Below are 17612 nucleotides of genomic sequence, written 5' to 3' on the forward strand. Positions count from 1 at the left end.
GGGGTGGGTACAAAAGGAGGAGGAAGGGGATGAAGAAAGAAAGAGAGAAAGACAAGAGAGGACAAAATGTCATTTCCTAAATACATTTTATTAGTGCATTCTAAGTAGAACATGATTCTTGGGTCACAAAAGTGCATCCATTTGGAGAATTGCAAATAAAGCGTATTACATTAATTGCGTTATAGTTGTCCAGCAAAGTAGCAGTTCAAAAGGTCGATCTCAAATGAAATTCAAATTCACCTGCAATCCAACTCTATCTACAATGGACAAATGTGCTGTACCCAGTCTTTTGTTGTTTAACAAACCAGGTGCTGCCACTTTCCAGAAGTTGTGGGGTGTTAACTAAAAGGAAAATGAGGCCATATCAAAGAGCCAGAGAATGTTCCTATTGTAGTGGGGTGTTTGTACAGAGGACCCGCCTGTTAAGAGGGCCAGTGTGAGGCTGACCGGGGGAGTAATATAATGCACACATGGATCCCCCAGAGCCCATTCATGGTGTAATTGGTGTGGACAGAGCTCTCGGTCTCAGGGTTACAGTTAGGGAAGTTTCTCTAATGTCCTGCTGGGATGCCACTCTTCCCACACCACAACAAAAAAACATATCCAGCTTAACCAGGGCATAAAATGTGGAAAAACTGGCAGAGCTATATCAATTTGTTTTTCTAAAATTTATATATAAGTTATCTGACCTTCTAATATGGTCTGTGGTAAACTAAAAAAAATGCATGATTTTTTTACGATAAAGAAAAAAGATTTAAAAAGGACAAATGACACTAAAACATTGACACTGACAAAATCCCACGCACGGCATTTTGATACAAGGCCCATGAAAACATTATCGGCAGCCACAGTGAAGATGCATAGGAACAAACAAAGCTGAGCCACTGCCAGCAGGTTTAACTGTGGAGCTGCAGCTAAATGAGACATCTTAATTATAAGCATTATCTCCCTATGCATCCCTCCTACCCTTTCCAATTCCGTACATCTTTCTCCGCCCCCATCAAGACCACTGCAACTTAATGGCACAGACAAGTCCGGCTTACCACTTTATTCCAATTAACAGACCTTATATATGCGGGGATTTTCCCCTGAAATAACTCTAAAGCAGAGATAGAACACCATGTGGTCCCTCTTAAGCTGAATCTACACTTCCCATTAGAGTGTCATACTGGTGACTGCGACGTGTGGGGTTTTGTCTGGCTGAAGTAGAAGGAACTAAAACACTTGTCTTTACCCACCTCCCTTCTCGACTGGTGATTTCACTGAACAGGAGCCTCTCTCTCTGGCTCTGTCCATCATAGCCTCTGGCCATTAATCATTTCAAGTGGACAGCGCTGACAAGCAGTTGACTGCATCACTCTTTTATTTTCTTCCTCTTTTTTTTCTTTTTTCTTTAATGCACACCCGCAGCTCCCGCAGCCTCACTCATTGACTACCCCCCCCCCCCCCCCCCCCCCCCCCCCCCCCCCCCCCCCCCCCCCCCTCGATTAACTCTTTGAAACCCCACCTCCAGCCTCAAACCTCCATCCCAAATGAGAAAGTGGCTGGGTGTCAAGCCAAAACAAACATTCACCCATCTGCTTTATTCAGACCCTTTGGGGTGGTTATTAGCGTCAAAGCTAGCTTTTCTCTACGTTCCCAGTGAGCATGCAACAGCAAAACCTGTAATGGATATGATGAACCGTGATGTCGGTGTAACTCATGAAGGCAATGATCATCCACCAACATTCTTCCAACATAAGCAGCCTGAGTGCATTTACAATACATTTACATGTCAGGCCATTAGCTGATTGAGTTTCTATCCGCAGTGAATGACAGGAGGTTCAGTAGAACAAAGAACACAGTTTTCAGCGAAAGTGGCCCAGCAATGAATGTTAAAGTAGTCAGCAAAGAAGTAAATGTAGAGAGGATTTGTGTGTATGTCTTCAGACATTAATGTGACGCAGCGCCCATCAATGGGCCCCTTTACGCACAGACAGGTTTTAGGACAGCTGCTTAAATCCCCCCCCCCCCACACACACACAACACACACACTTAAGCGCAGAGGCAGGAAATGGGAATCCCTCGTAAGTTTTCCCTTCCGCTGTTGCTTTTCCTCTCAAGGCCTGGAGGCCCCACAGTGAGGTGGGAAAAGCACTCCACCATTTGTCTCTCTCCAACCAATCTGCTTTACAAAATGAGGCAGTAATTTTGAAACTGTCTGCTTGGAAGGTCAGTCAAATGAAGATGTTGTCATTTGCCATACCACCAGCTGTTATTCCCCCATTCTCCACATAGTGAGGTTAAATGTAAGTCTAAGTACTCTTTCATTTAAAAAAAAAAAAAGTGCAATAACCCCATATCCGTGAAGTGAAATAGAAGGAGGAGTAAACGCTCAGTAATTAGAGGCTGCCATTAACAAGAGCTTAGCAAGGCTTGCTCTTCATTATACTCTTGGCACTAACAGCAAAAGAATCTAACCGAGCAATTTGTTCCCTGTGATTAGGATTCTGGTTTGAGAGACAGAGGAGGTCAGCCAAGTGTCGCCTATCTCAAGAGAGGGGTAAGGATCTCACTCTAGAGTAGCTGAAATTATATCCTAACCTCCTGCACAAAGCTTACATCACAATGTAAATAGCAACATCCCTGTCATATCTTGCATCATCGGAGCCCATTTGCCTTCCCCAAATTAAAAAGTACTTACTAATACTTTCAACTCTCACCTTATTTTTACCATTTCTTTACACTAATCTTTCTATTACAGATGGATTGATATTATTATTATAATTTTTTTTATAAAATCAACCAGACCCCCGCATTCTCTCACTACTGGTCACATGTACTCATGATGATACAGGAACTTGATCCACGCAAGCCAATTCCAGTTTCACTCACTATAACTTAGTCTGAAAATGTAATTCAGCTACACAATTTAACAAAATTTGTTCTAATTTTCTTTTTTTTGTTGCTTTGAAGCGGGATGGTTTTACAAATTTGAATCGGTCTTTCCTTCTTTTTAAATTAATGTAATCATTTATTTTCTATTTGTGTTGCTCAAAACAAGATGGGACGATAACAAAGACAAGCTTGTTTTCATCTAAATGTTACCCTATTTTTTAAGTGAATGCAAAGTTAGTGAAAACAATGTGACATGGCACACTTTAATTAGCCAGTTATCAGCTGTCAGGTGGCATTTTAGTCAGCGTGATGGATTTCTCCATCTGACCGGCGTGAGTAAAGGGTCAACCAACCACTTCCAGTGTCTGCCACTGGACAGAGATGCTAACAGGGCCCTGACAGATCCTGTCCCTCCCTCCCTCTCTCGCTCTCTCTCTGACTCGGCTTAATTCATCACCCTCCAAACAAGCTCCCTGGTCGCTAAGACCGGACCAGACCCCCAGAAGCTGCTGCTCCTGTGAATGGGAGCCAGCCAACATATGCATATAAATAAGCACACGCACGCCAATGCACATGGACCCATCTACACAAATTTACGCACCATTATTATCCACCACAGTCTGGCAAAACAGCATAATGAAGTATGAACCAAACACACACACACACACACGAACACACACACACGAACACACACACACACTCACAGACCGTCAACACCCATTGTAGCCTGCCAAAACATCATGTAAAGTATGCATCACTGTAATAACATTGTGATTCACCTTGGGAGTTACTGCTCAAATCACGTAACTTGCTTGGCAACAGTTTTGTCTGATAGAAGCCAAAGTACATGATAGAAGCCTAAGTACATGAAAGAAGCCTAAGTACATTAACTGCTCTGGTCTGATGGTCTTGTAATCAGTGTCAAAGCAGCACAGGGTCAGCTGAGTCTCCCCGGCTATTGGTCGTCTAAATAAGTTAGGCAAGTGCCAGATCCTCTTGGCTCTGATACCGAAGAACAGCACAACCACAGGATCGCCGGGGGCAGTTCTCACCCGCTGAAGCCTTTTAAAGCTTTTACTCTTGGGAAGGGAATTAGTAAAGGATGTGAGTTACACCATGTTTTTTAAGTCTATTAGGCAATAGATTTGGAGCATCAAAGCCAAAAAAGAAAGAACATTTATAATTTGTACACAACAATTGAATGGCCATTTGAATTGTATGTGCTGTAGGCCTAACACCAATGAATCTATAGTAAACATTCCAGATGCTCTGGAAAAAAATAGCACCCCCCACCTCACACTGAGGCAGGAAATGACTCTTAAGAAATGGAAGTTGTGTGGTATTTTCTATTTCCATAAAAGGCAGAGCAAGGGAAATGAACTCAAACCATTGTCACTTTTGTGACAATGGTCACAAAAGTGACATCTCTTAACCAAAATTCATAACGCAAAGGTATTTCTATAGGATTTAAAACACAGTACATGCCATGCCATGTTACAAAATCACAGTTGTAGTTAAAAGGTCCCATGACATGGTGCTCTTTGGATGCTTTTATCTAGACCTTAGTGGTCCCCTAATACCATTTCTGAAATCTGCCTTGGTGCAGAATTACAGCCACTAGAGGCAGTCCCACAATGAGCTTTCCTTGAGACAGGCCATTTCTGAATATGTAGCTTTTGTGGAGGAGAGGGGTGGTGGTGGTGGTGGGGGGGGGGCAAGGTGGAGACTGGGGATGTGGCCTTGACCAACTGCCACTTTGCTCGTTCAAAAGACCATGAGGTCTCTCTCTCATGGGATGGCAAAGCATAGAAAGGGAAGGTAACCTTGCCCCTTATGACCTCATAAGGAGCAAGATTCCAGATCGGCCCATCTGAGCTTTCATTTTCTCAAAAGCAGAGCAGGATACCCAGGGCTCGGTTTACACCTATCGCCATTTCTAGCCACTCGGGGACCAAAAGCAGGCTGGGGGAACGCAGCAATGTTAAAAAAAAAATATATATATAAAAAAAGGGACATTTTCATGTCATGGGACCTTTAAAATGTATAGTGAAATGTCAATATGATACTAAGCCTGAAACCTTAGAGCTAAACCCAGATTTCAGGACCAAATCAGGAATCCATTGACAAATTTTACTTCAGCAAGTACGTTTTCACCAAACTGTACCATGTAAAAAACTCATAAATGAACGTGTATGCTGAAAAGGGCCCTAATGTAGGCTACTTAGAGAATTCATCTGAATCTCATGGAAATCCCAACTCTACCGCGAATTTTTTAAGTGTATGCCAACCCGCTAGATCTGACACAAGTAAAAGCTAATCTATGCTCTGGAAAGCCCCCTAAAAATCATGTGGCTTTCTGGAGAGTAGTCCTACCTCTTTTCTGCATGAAGGTGAAGAGGTCATCCAAAAACTCTTTCCTTTTGGGGTCACTGTCAAGCTCATACAACTGAAAGAGAAAACAGACGCTTATTAGGGCCATTGTGCATCAGCTTGTCAGTTGACCACTGCATGTAGCCAACAGTGATCGGTAGTATTTGCTGTGTGTGTCTGGCACGGTTATTCAGTCGTCAGCTTGTTAACTTATCAATGGAAGTACTTCTGGTTAGTTATTTTGTGATGTGTTAAGAGCGGTTTAATTGTTTGCCTCTGCCCTTTTTTTTTTACCTCTTTCTAAAATAAGACTGCAGACCGATAACGCCAGTTTGAAACAGAGAAAAACTTTCAGTTGCAACATTTTTGTCAGACATATTCTCTATTGGTATGGTTTAATCAGATTGACAGTGGTCTATATCCACAACATTCCACTTCTGGGATTGCTCCGGTGCTGCAGGAAATTCGGCCGAATGCATTTGTTGGCGCTTACTTTGTGTTGGAATTTTAAACTCTGGTGGATTTATGAGGACTATGGTTAAGTGCTCCTCAGATCTCTGAAGGGTAAATCCAGACAGCTGTCCAATCAGAAAGTACACATTTCACCAAAACAAGTTCCTTCCCGAGGCTATTTTGCAGCGGCTCAGTGCGGAGCTTAACGCTGCACATGACGATTATGATTGGTTTAAAGCAATGTCTTAAACCAAGGACCCCTTAACTAAAAGAGCACCCTACTACATATATTGTGTAAAATTAGGCTGTATATTAAACTAAGACTAAAATAACATGTGAGGCAACATAAAGTCTTTATATATACTTTTTTTGCTAGAAAAGAAAGCTATGCTATATTCTATAAATCATGTTTTAAGGTTAAACATACATGTGGCACAGCGAATCCTTAGGATTAAGTGGATGGCTATCTCAGTGACTTACCTATAGGTCAGTAAGCCTATCAGTGGGGATTTGTATTTGTTGATTATATGTTAGATTCATGTTAAGACACTTTTTTTATTTAATTTTTCTTTCAAAAATTAACAATAACTTGGAGGCCCAATTGCAGTGACTCTGAGAACTCCCTAGCTGTCCCGGACCCCCTGTTGAAGAGCTCTGGTTTAAAAAAAATGCCAATGAACTAGAGCAGGTTTTTCTCCTACCTTAGAATGCTGTGTGGACTCCACAGACATTCCTCCACAGCGCCTTGGAGGGTGGTCTGGCAAAGCGAGACTAGATTGACAGTGGCGTGCAAATTGTTGGCTAATTTGTTTGGTTTATCTCCGCAATGTTCTTTGCAACGCATATACTGTACATCCTCTCACATAGGCACAGAAGCTACTGAACATGCACACCAAGGGCCAGCTGACCATTAGGGCTGGGCAATATGTCGATATTATAATGATAACGTGATCTGAGACTAGATATTGTAGATAGATTTTTGATATCTTAATATCGTGATATGACATAAGTTTTATCTTTGACTGGTTTTAAAGGCTGCATTACAGTTAAGTGATCTACTTTCTGAACTCACCAGACAGTTCTAGCAGTTCTATTATGTGCCTTTTCCCCTCTTAGACATTATGTCCATATTACTGGTGATTATTTATCTAAAATCTAAGTGTGAAGATTTTCTGTTAAAGAACCAACTGTCAACCCTAGAAAATCGCCGCAATGTCATTAGGAGGTATTTGGTCAAGAATACTGTGATGTCTGATTTTTTCCCTATCGCCCAGCACTACTGACCATTGGCGGTCATTGTTGTGGTGAGCTATACTGTAAGGTTTAACAGAAGAGGTGGCGCTACATGAAATGATGCATCCAGCAGTCTTGGGGTTTCAGAGCTTTTTCAGAGGCATTTGGAGATTGTTTCAAAAGGTTAACTTATTCACAATTTCCAAAGGTTTGACTTTCATAAGAACTAGTGTTATTATGTAATTGGTGCAAAGGCTTTTAGGTTGTTTGTTCAATGAACCCACTGAAGCAATCAGGTGATCACAGTCTCAAAAGGCTTACCTTAGCAAAGTCTCTGGAGGCCTCTCCTCTTCCTTTGCTACTGTCAGCCTCATCCGCCCAGCCTGCACTGCCATTCTACAACAGACAGGGAAAACAAAGATAAGGTCAGTAAACAATCAGAAAGTGGTTAGAAACACCTACAGAGAGGGTCCAGGCTGTTGTTGAGTAGCGGTGAGTGAGTCTTTCAAAAGTAACATGAATACTATTGAAATTTTTATAATAATATTTGCCTTTGTTAAATTGTGAAAGTTTAAGATATAGCAGAGATAGAGACAGAAGACACGGGGGGAGTGCTGGAACTGAACTGGGGACGCTGCCTGGTTCCACCACTAATGTAGTTGCACATTTGTGATTTTCAGAAATGACTTTGAACCCCAAGTTTTTTTGTTTTTTTTTAAATGTGTTGATTTTAATTCTAGCTGCAAAGATCCTATCAGGGTGACTGACTATGGGTCAAAAGGTCCATGTCAGGCTAAAAAAACTGAGTAAACGCTAAGCTAGTTACAAGAACTACCAACATTCTGCAACAAACACATGAAAAATAAATATATACTCAAACGCCAACAGAGTGCATTTTTCCAGGGGTTGAAGGAGTAACCTCTGGAGTTATTGTGCCCCTGAGCTCCTGTGTCCCCCCTCCCCCTTCATCCTCAAACATCTCCATTTGACCTAAACCATCTGCATCTGGGCCTGCCCTGCCCCCACCCATGCCTTCCGACCCAGCTGGATACAAGGGCCCCCCATCCTTCAATCTTAACGCAGCTGTGACGGGTGGCCAAGTTCATGGAGTGTAGCTGGCTGTCAGGAGGGTGGGCTGGTCAGTAGCACACACACACACACACACACACACACACCCTATGCAAAGGCGGATCATGGCTGTGTGTATGTTTGTGAGTGCAGGGAGGGGGGCAATGGCCCCACAAGACGGGAAGGAAGGAAAATAGGGGCAGAAAGGGGTGCACGGTATGTGCCGACCAGGAATGTCTCCTAAAGACAAAACCTATAAAAGCATCAGGAATCAAAACAAGATCCGTTTGGAGGGGGACGTTAATAGCTGCTGCCAAGGGTCTAGTTTCAAACGGGAGCCCATTGGTCAGTGGCAATTACAAGGCTTGAAACGAGAGCCGGGAGGGCAAAGGTTGTCAAGGCCCCTGAGAGCAAGTCATTTTCACCCTCTCACTCTCTGTACATGTAACGGTTGTCAACATTAATGCTCCTTAAACAAATACTCATCAGCCATCAACTTGCAACCCACTGCAAATGAAATGAAATGTTTCAGAGTAGAGTGAAGACAAAACATGATATCTGCAACTGCAACTGACCCTCTCTTATGCATTCAAACTAAAACAATCTCAAATAGATGGCTTTATAAAAGTGTTGAAATTAACTTGCATAATGACAACATCAACAAATGTGAGGAAAAAGAATTACATTTTCTTCTTTAACTCGTAAAAGAATGGACATTTTTGGTTCCAAAATGCTACATTTCCGGTATGGACAAAACTAATATTTGAAGTCCAATGTTTAAAGACATACCAGTAGATTGCTGTCCCCTCCAAAGTGAGAGTTGTATATCTTTTCGACATTGGCTTCTCAGGAGATATCTTTTGTTGAAAATGAATCTAGAAAACTGAATTTTCCTTATCAAAAATGTATTTTGCTGTCAATTTACATTATCTATATGGTATGTCACAGAGATTACAACAGAATTGCCATGTGGAGGTAAATATACAGTATACTATAGTACATTTGGACGCCTTATGGACCTTTGCACACAATTTGACCACCCTGGTAACCTTTAACCATTATAAATGATTGTAACAGAAGATCATTCTGATTGCAGTCATGTAGAATTTGCCATGCATGGAAAAAATACATGCTTGATGTTCCCCATTTTATGGCCTAACACTGTGTACTTTTACTGACAGTTACCAAACAAGAAGCCCTAAACCTACATGAATCCACCAAGTTAATGTATCTGCAAAATTATCCAAGAAAATACAATTCCACTTCTAAGTACAGAATATCAGAATCAGTTCTTTAGAAGAGTTAGATAAACCAGTGCAAGTGAATGTTGTACATGAAAAAACCTTTAATGAGACTATTTGCAACAACAGTGTGACCTGTGTGTGTACATACAGTACCCACTGATAGTTGGTTTAGCAATTAAAAGTGTCTAATACATTCTCTAATTTAACATAGCTCTTAATCTTAAGCAGAGCAAATGACTATCAGAATCAGATGTACCTACAGAAGAATAGACAATAGCTGCTGGGTTATTGCCCTTGGATTTGTTAGGTGAACACAATGCACACACATACACACACGCGCACACGCACACTTTTGGGAGTGCAGGGGTCAAGGCGTTCCTGACATGAACTGAAATCAAAAGGTCTAAAGTGACAGAACACCACTGTCAAAGATTTGGTACACAACTACGTAACTTTTTTCCCCTTACACCGATTAAGAGGAAAACTGTAATACAGAACCTTAACTCCCACTGATCATGTGTAACAAAAGCTCCTATCGTACCCAAAGTTCCTGGACCAACTTTGTTTTATTAAAAAGGAACAAGAAGATTCCTTTAGCTCATTGGGATCTGTGTATCAACCAAGACCTGTGAAGATTAGGAAAATTAGTTGACACCATAAATATAAATTTCAATATTGATAAAGAAAAATCTGATATTGATAGCAGGGTTATCTTGCCATTATACAGCTTAGGTGCACCGTCAAAGAGTTTGAACGTAAAAAACATGTAGAGCATCTGGACAAGCCGACGCACAGGACCGTGTCCCCTCGTCGTGTTTCACACATGTTTGTGGGGTGTATGCAATTAATGTAGCAGTGCACTGTATGTACAGTTTATTAGTTTGTGAATAAATGCTTCAACTACGCAAGTCCCGAGCCAAGTTCCTGGGTCTTGCTTGCTACCTGCTGGTTAAAGTGATAGCGGTTAGCCACGGAGCTAGCAACAACTTCGGCAAAGGCTCACTAAACTGACCTTTGAGTTGAATCAGATATTCTCTTTTTAGTGAGAAGCTGCCTCAAGTTCTTTTTAGGGATCCCTTCAGGTACTCTACAGGTACTCTACAGTGTTTCCTATCCATTGATTTATTTACAGTATATTACGTAGCTACCAAGCAGGTGTCTGCCCAATGGTTGGTTGTCTGGACTTTGATGCTGTTGCTATAAAACTCAATTCAAACGAAGTCTCTAGGAGGAGAGAAAAATTGTCTTGAAGTCCCTGAAGTCCAGTTAACTTTGATTTGGAATCCTTTCTTGGATAACTATGAAGTGCACGGTTGAGAACCACCACAGGCATTAAACCTTTGGATTAAGCCGTAAACAATGAATCGACATGTTGGCTCCTGAATTGGGACCTTGGTCAGCTGAGGAATGTTAACACTGTGTTGCTTTTTGTCAAGTTAGAGTGGTACTGATGTTTTGGGACAACTCCTACAGTCACCTCGGCCCCTTCATCACATCCAGTGCTCAACCCAGAAATGTTATTTGACTTATGTAAGAAATGTAAATTCCAACTCTCTACCTACATTGATGACAGGGGCGTAAAAGGCTTACGTGTGTGTGTGTGTGTGTGTGTGCGTGTGTGCGTGTGTGTGTAGGATGAACATAAGCCCTCATATGCTTAAGCAGCCCATGTTTCCTCTCTGTCTCTCAGGCCATTAGCAGGTTTACAGGCCAAGCGGTGGGTGGCATAATCAAATTGGTCTTTTTCTGCTTGGGGGAAATTTGGCTTATTTTCCTAAAAACACTTTGACTTCACCAGTTGTGAAATCCATGCATTTGAATTGTGTATTTATGTGACAGTATTGTACATAATACAGTGGACAACCTTCCGTCTGCAACAAGTTGACATTCTTTACATGTCCCTCCATCTGCATTGGAAAGACTACGCAACACACTCCTACTTGAATGTCGATGCATAGCTTGAGGGTAATTCTACGCAGCCATTATAGAAAGATGTCTGGAGCAGAGCAACCATTTTAGTGAGGCCAGGCATGCCGGAACAAGAAGGGTTAATGGCTGCTGCTTGGGGAGTGGGGGATGGATGGCATTGATTGCTCAGGATGTTGACATCACTTCTCCAATTTGATAGTGGAGCTGTTATTAGATGAAGAGGCTTGTTCTTAATAAAAGCATTATGTGATTTGCCTTCACTCTTTCAGTAGGAGGCTGAGTGGGCTCAAACAGCAGCCATTGAGCTTGGGATGTATTCATTGTGTTAGACTCAGTTTGGGAATCATCTCAAGATAATGAAAGGAGGGAGAAAACTGTATCGAGTACATTTCCACAATAGCTAACAGCATATTGTGTAGGCATTGTTGACTCTGGCTGCAGGACTCTGGTGGAGTAGTAAAAAAACAAGTGACATAATACTTCAAATGTAGATTAGGCCCTAAAACTGTTTTTTGAAGCCGGTCTGTTTAATACTGCAGACCAAACAAGGCCTAATGAAGAGAGGCCCGTGCCACATGAGAGCCCTGTTAGCCCTGAGCCATAACCCTTACCCCTGTCTTCCTGCTCAGAGCTACTGTCATGGCTCTGTGTGTCCCACCCTACACAGCCCCACACTGCAGACCAAGTCCCCTGGGCCACAGCCATTGAACAGTAGTCAAATCAATAGCCTTGGATGTGCAAACACAAGGGAAGTCCCCAGCCCCCTCCGGACGCAATCTCACACAACACGTCAATACTCATCATCCTCAGTCATCTACAGCCGCGCAAGGGAAACTGGCAAGAGATGAGGGCAGGATCACAGCTCGCAGGGTGATCTAACCGCTTCCCCAACACCCCAACTTTGACAAACAGTGAAGGTTTCCATAGGAAACCCTAATCAAATTGCAGTTATCTACAAAAAGAAATGGTGTAAACAGCCACCCTTTGTCCTCAATGAAAACAAAATGCATGCACACACAAGCAAAATCCCTATAGCAACGCCAGCTATTAAACCAAGGGTAACAAAATGTCACTGTGCTCTCAGTGAGAGCAGTGCCAGAATACAGACACAGGAGGGAGGGTGAATAGCGAAATTCACCAACATTCCTGTACACCAGTAACAGGACCCCACAATAACAGTAGAGCCCCTCTCATCCCACAGGTACTCTTAACATCTCATTCCCGGACTAATCTTTTTTAGCCAAATTGCTGCCTGTCAAAACAGTTCAGCAGGGAAAATCTCTTTAACAGACACAGAGACAGTAATTTATTCACAATCAAGGCCTCCAGCCGAAAACTGGAATGGCAGCCAACAATAGTGATAAATAGCGAGTAGCAAGAAAAGAGGCTACAAGTGCTTGCAAACTTGCACATTGTGCACATTTAACTAGAAAAGCCATTAAAAGTTTTCTAAAATGTGACTAAAATGTACTGTATTGACCAAAGATAGATATAAAGATAACGTTATAGGTGTTTGCATTGTAGACTTACAATATTTGGTAAGAGAACTTGATGTATGATTAAAACAGATTGCATTTACAGTACTAAGCCTGTTTCCTCAGCTACTGGAGATAAGTCTTTCACAGAAAGTGAATCCTGTTCCTCTCAGCATGCCTGTAAAAACGAGCATCGTGGGGGGCAGCAAATTTAATCCAAATCAAATAATTGGGGCCTTGATCTCACAGCGGGACTCCGGGAATCATTTACAGTGACTCTTGCCGTGGGGAGGGGCTGATGAGTGAGGGGCGGGGGCATTAGGAGTTGGGCTGAGCGGATGGTATTCTTTTTCTGCTAACTACTGTTTAAGATCTCAAGCTGCCCGTACGCTGCCGCGAACAAAGGCTCTGGCTAATGGTAATTCCATGTGCAACGAGACGCAAGTAAATCTCACTGCCACCCGGGAACATATGGTAAAGATCCTACTTACAAACAGATACACTGCTGGTTCTCTGCTCTCATTAAGAATTAGCGTGGAGCATAAAAAGGTCAAATATCACATGAGAGCAAGTCGGCAGCAGAGAACAGGACCCAGGGGCAGGCCTGCCTCGGAGTGTCCGGTCATGTTTGTAGCTCAAAGAGATTTCTGGCTTTTGAGGGGAACAGACAAAGTGGCAGGGACAAGGGGCTAAACGTCCAGGGCGGAACGTGTTGCTACCTGCCCCGGCCTCAACACCTCTAAACAGGCCACTGAAAAACAGGCCTTCAGGCAAGACCACCCCTCCCTCCATTAATCACTCCAATTACAAAGCTGAAAAAGAGAAAGAAAGGAAAGAAAGAAAGAAATGGGGGGAGGGGGGGGGGGTGTCACAGAAAGAAAATAGACAGGCAGGCAGACACACGCAGAAGAAAAACTGATCAACACTGTTTTAACCTCATCAGAGAGAGAGCGAGAGCAAGAGAGAGAGAGAGAGAGAGAGAGAGAGAGAGAGAGAGAGAGAGAGAGAGAGAGAGCAAGAGCGAGAGAGCGCTATGTCTGAAAGAAAGGGGTGGATCTGCATATTAGTTCCTGGGTAAACATGTCTGTTAGTGACCAGCAAGTCTGGTTTGCCAAATAAACTGACTGCATTTGTTCAGCCCCAGCCCTTTAACCAAGACACCACATTCCACAGGCAGAGGCCCCATCCCCCATTGCACTAGCTGGCCCCTTTCGCTGCCTCACACAAATGCAACGTTTATAGGCTGGTGTGGCCAGAAGTTCACACTCATTGGTTCAAAGACCCTTTCACAGGCAGAGCAAACATTTTAGTGAATCACATCTGTGCCACTTCATACAGTACTCCATTAGTTAACCCTTTCCCGTAGTGTTTCAGGCCCATAAGAAACTAGACCTAAGAGACTAGATTTTCCAACTAAACCATGCACAGACTTGCATGGGGCCCCCTTGGTAACCCCTTACGGATAATTAGATTTGAAGCTATCAGTTTTGCTCTGTGAAGTGTACAGTGACATATATTAAATTGTCTCAAATATGCAAAGCTTTCATTTCACAAAGGCAAGAATTCATTTACTCAAAAAATAATTGTACAATAAAGCCACATTTTTGGGGCCCCTTGTAATCAATGCCACGTTGACCAAGAGGCTATACTGCTGCATTCAGGTCAAAGCAGCTATTCGCCATTTCTTCTGGGTTAAAAGCTTTGGCTAAAAATACCTTGCATATCTCACATCTTTTAAAGAGCAAGCATCCACTTCACCCCCGTGCTAATGGCAGCTGGAGACATCACACAGACCTGATAGGCCTTTATATACATTCTCATTATACTGACAGTGCCGGGAACTTGATACATTCCCAATCAACAAAAAAACATCACTGCTATTAGGAGACATCCCATCACATCTCATTACATATGACCTGACAGAGGGCACCATGCCTGCAGTCAGATGGGGAAACAACGTATTTGTTTGGCGTATGGTGGGTTGGGGGGGGGGGGGTCAGGCTCGTTATTCCCAGGGTTTCCTCCATCAGAGAAGTTAGTGTTATGACTATCAATCTGAATCTGCAGTATCAAATGTTGAAGCCATAAGCGCAATTCACAGCTTTCTGCAGAGTCTAATCGATAAAGAGCTATTTCTCTGCTCAGAGCCAAAGATATCTGTTTCCTCTCAGCTAGCGTTAAGTGTGCAGGGGCATTCCACCTCTGACAGGCCTGTAGCCTCGAGGGACCCGGGCTAGGATGATGCAGCCCGTCACGCATCTGGAGCTCATCTCCAGGGGCCAACAAGGCAAAAAAAACAACAAAAAACTCACGGTTAGTGTGTGAATTATTCATTCCCAGAAAGTAAACCATTCAGTGTGATTGCTGTGGTAGGTATGCAACCATTATGAAGCTAATTTAGCCAGCAAGTGTCAAGTTCATTGGTTTAAAAATGTTAGCCATCCTGTGAAATAGTAACTCCCCCCCCCCCCCGCATAAGTCATTTACACTTTTGACTGGTTAAAAAAGTGAGAACACAGTTCTCATTAACTTAACACTATACTTGTATGTGACCAGCACAGTAAAGTGCCATGGTAATATGGACGATAAATGATGCCTGCATTACACTGAAAGCAAACGGTAGCCAATTAGGAGAGCCAATCAGCTGTGTTCATTGTTACAAAAAGACACACTGAACAAAGTCTGGGCATTCTTTACTTGTGAACCGGCCCTGAATAGTGTGTTAACCATCCATATGCACTGGTACTAGATAGCATTGTCAGTAATTGCCTGTCAGCTATGTCAGCTACACCTGATGGGCCCCTGAAAACAGAGTGTAACCAACCTTTGTTTGAAGAAAAAAGCTGTAGCCTACAAATGTCAAGAAGAAAAATGAAATAGGCCGATCTTAAATCATATACTCTTTTATTTTGACAATATGAGCATAGTCAGGAGTGAGTCATGTGCACATGATTCACTTTCATGTTGGTGGATCTTTTTAAAATGAGCAATGCTATAAGAAGTATCATCTACACTGCTTCGGTTACAACAGTCAAAACCCCTCATGACATGCAGCATCACAGGCTCTGGTCATTAGTCTTTTTTCACGACGTTCCACTTCCGTGATTCCACTGTTGCCGTTGGAAATCTAGCTGGATTTCACTTTTTTCATCCGGATGTCCTTTATCTTCTGCTTTCTTTGTGTTGGAATATTTTTTAACTCTGGTAGATTTATGAGTACTATGCTTAACTGCTCCTCAGATCTCTGCAGGGTAAATCAGGACAGCTAGCTAGACTATCTGTCCAATCTGAGTTTTTGGTTGCTGCAGCAGCAGGGAATATGATATAGATAATAGAGCAAACAGAGTACTGAGGCGTGTGTAGCCTAGCTCTGCCCTCTAAGTACATCCTCTCAATTTTTATTTTCCTTCAGTAGTCCATCTGGGTTTGTGGTATATTCACAGGTTTTCTCTGGCCAAATATTTGGCGGTCCAGTCAGAGAACAGAGGGAGTGGCTGAGAACGATGACGTTGAGGTTCAGTAACCATTCGGTCCATTGTGGCAACGCTACCTAATATCCAGAAGTTAAAGCCCAATCAAGAACAATCTGATTTTTGTAAGTGGCCATGATGTTGTGGCCCTCCTCCCCACGGGTTTCGGGAAAAGTTTTTTTTCTAGTTCACTCTGTCAGTGGTGAAGGAGTTGGCTAAGGCAAACGCTAGCTATGCTAAGCTAAAGTCACGACCAAACGTTAACAATAGGTTATGGCAGATCCAGAGTGGCTCTGGGCAGAGCCAATAGTTTTAAACTTCAACCGAGTACCCGCCTTCAAGGAAGTAAACACTTTTCAATGGTGAGTGGCCAGACTTTCTGTACAAATAAAGAGTCTAATAGGACAAAATCTGAATGGGACGCAGTAAGCTGACTATCCGTGCATAAAGAGCATGCGCCCTTTCCCTCCCACCCCCTGATAGCGTTACATTGTAAACAACAAATGTTGAAATCTTAGAAATAAACAAAATAAATCTTAAAACCACAAAATAAAAATGTACACACAGTCCTTATTAAACATACCCACAAAAAAAAAGGTCCCCAAGAGGTGACAAAAATGCAAGAGCACGCACATGAACCCTAGACCTGAGATGATCTCCGTCTCCCACCTGCAGCTTGAGTCTGAACAAAGCACCATGTTGGTGTTCTGTAGCTTCCAGACTGAAATCCTCTCCCAGCCTGCAATCTACAGAAGGTAAATGCAATCCTGTTCCATGTTAACAACAGGTAACATGGAACAGTCAGTCTACTCCCCCGCCAATAATATGGATTTCCTCAAACTCTTTCTCCATCCCTTTACCTTTAACCTTCTCCCCAATTCCCCAACAAGTTAAGAACTGCAACCCCCTCAAATGACCACCTGTGATGTCGGTACATTACCAAACATATCACTGTGAATGTAATACAACAGCAGCAAAAGCACATACTGTGAATCGTAAAATCCATAAATCCAAAGACATGCAGGGTTTCCATGACAGCATTACAGGTAGGGAAATGTTTGCAGAGTACATTTACTCATCCTTATTTAAATTAAATTCAGCTCCTGCGGTGCAGCTAGCCTATATGTCATTATTGTTTCCAACAAAAACTGTAAAGAGAATTTTTCAATCATGCTTCCGAATCCTCAACAAAGCAAAAATAGCTCTTATTTATTATCTACAGTGCCTTGCATTAGCACACAAAAAAAATTGTGTTTTGGAAATTGATCTTAATGCCTTAATTTAAAAAGAAATTTCGGAAAATCCAACCTTTTAAGTTCAACAATTTTCTTTGTGAATAATTAATGTAATCCCATACCCTTCACCATACAGATAGGCACGGGGAACGTTCCATAAGATCATCTCTCAATGTAGATAAAACCAGCAGCTAACCGAAATAACACCACGCAAATCTCTAGGTATGGTGAAGGGTATGTGATGATGGGGGGGGGGGG

General features: G+C 42.5%; 1 protein-coding gene across 2 annotated transcripts in view; it reads right to left on the reverse strand.

Moving 5' to 3' along the window:
* Positions 1-17612, reverse strand: part of LOC117945672 (AT-rich interactive domain-containing protein 3B-like) — a 58542-nt gene that overhangs the window by 24679 nt on the left and 16251 nt on the right. For both annotated transcript variants that reach the window (XM_034873316.1, XM_034873307.1), the window contains exons 3-4: positions 7255-7329; positions 5251-5323 (exon numbers count right to left, since the gene is read on the reverse strand). In XM_034873316.1, the coding sequence (XP_034729207.1) occupies positions 5251-5323; positions 7255-7329 (148 nt within the window). The remainder of the gene's footprint in view (positions 1-5250; positions 5324-7254; positions 7330-17612) is intronic.

The sequence above is a fragment of the Etheostoma cragini genome, chromosome 1 (genome assembly GCF_013103735.1).
Source record: "Etheostoma cragini isolate CJK2018 chromosome 1, CSU_Ecrag_1.0, whole genome shotgun sequence".
NCBI lineage: Eukaryota > Metazoa > Chordata > Actinopteri > Perciformes > Percidae > Etheostoma > Etheostoma cragini.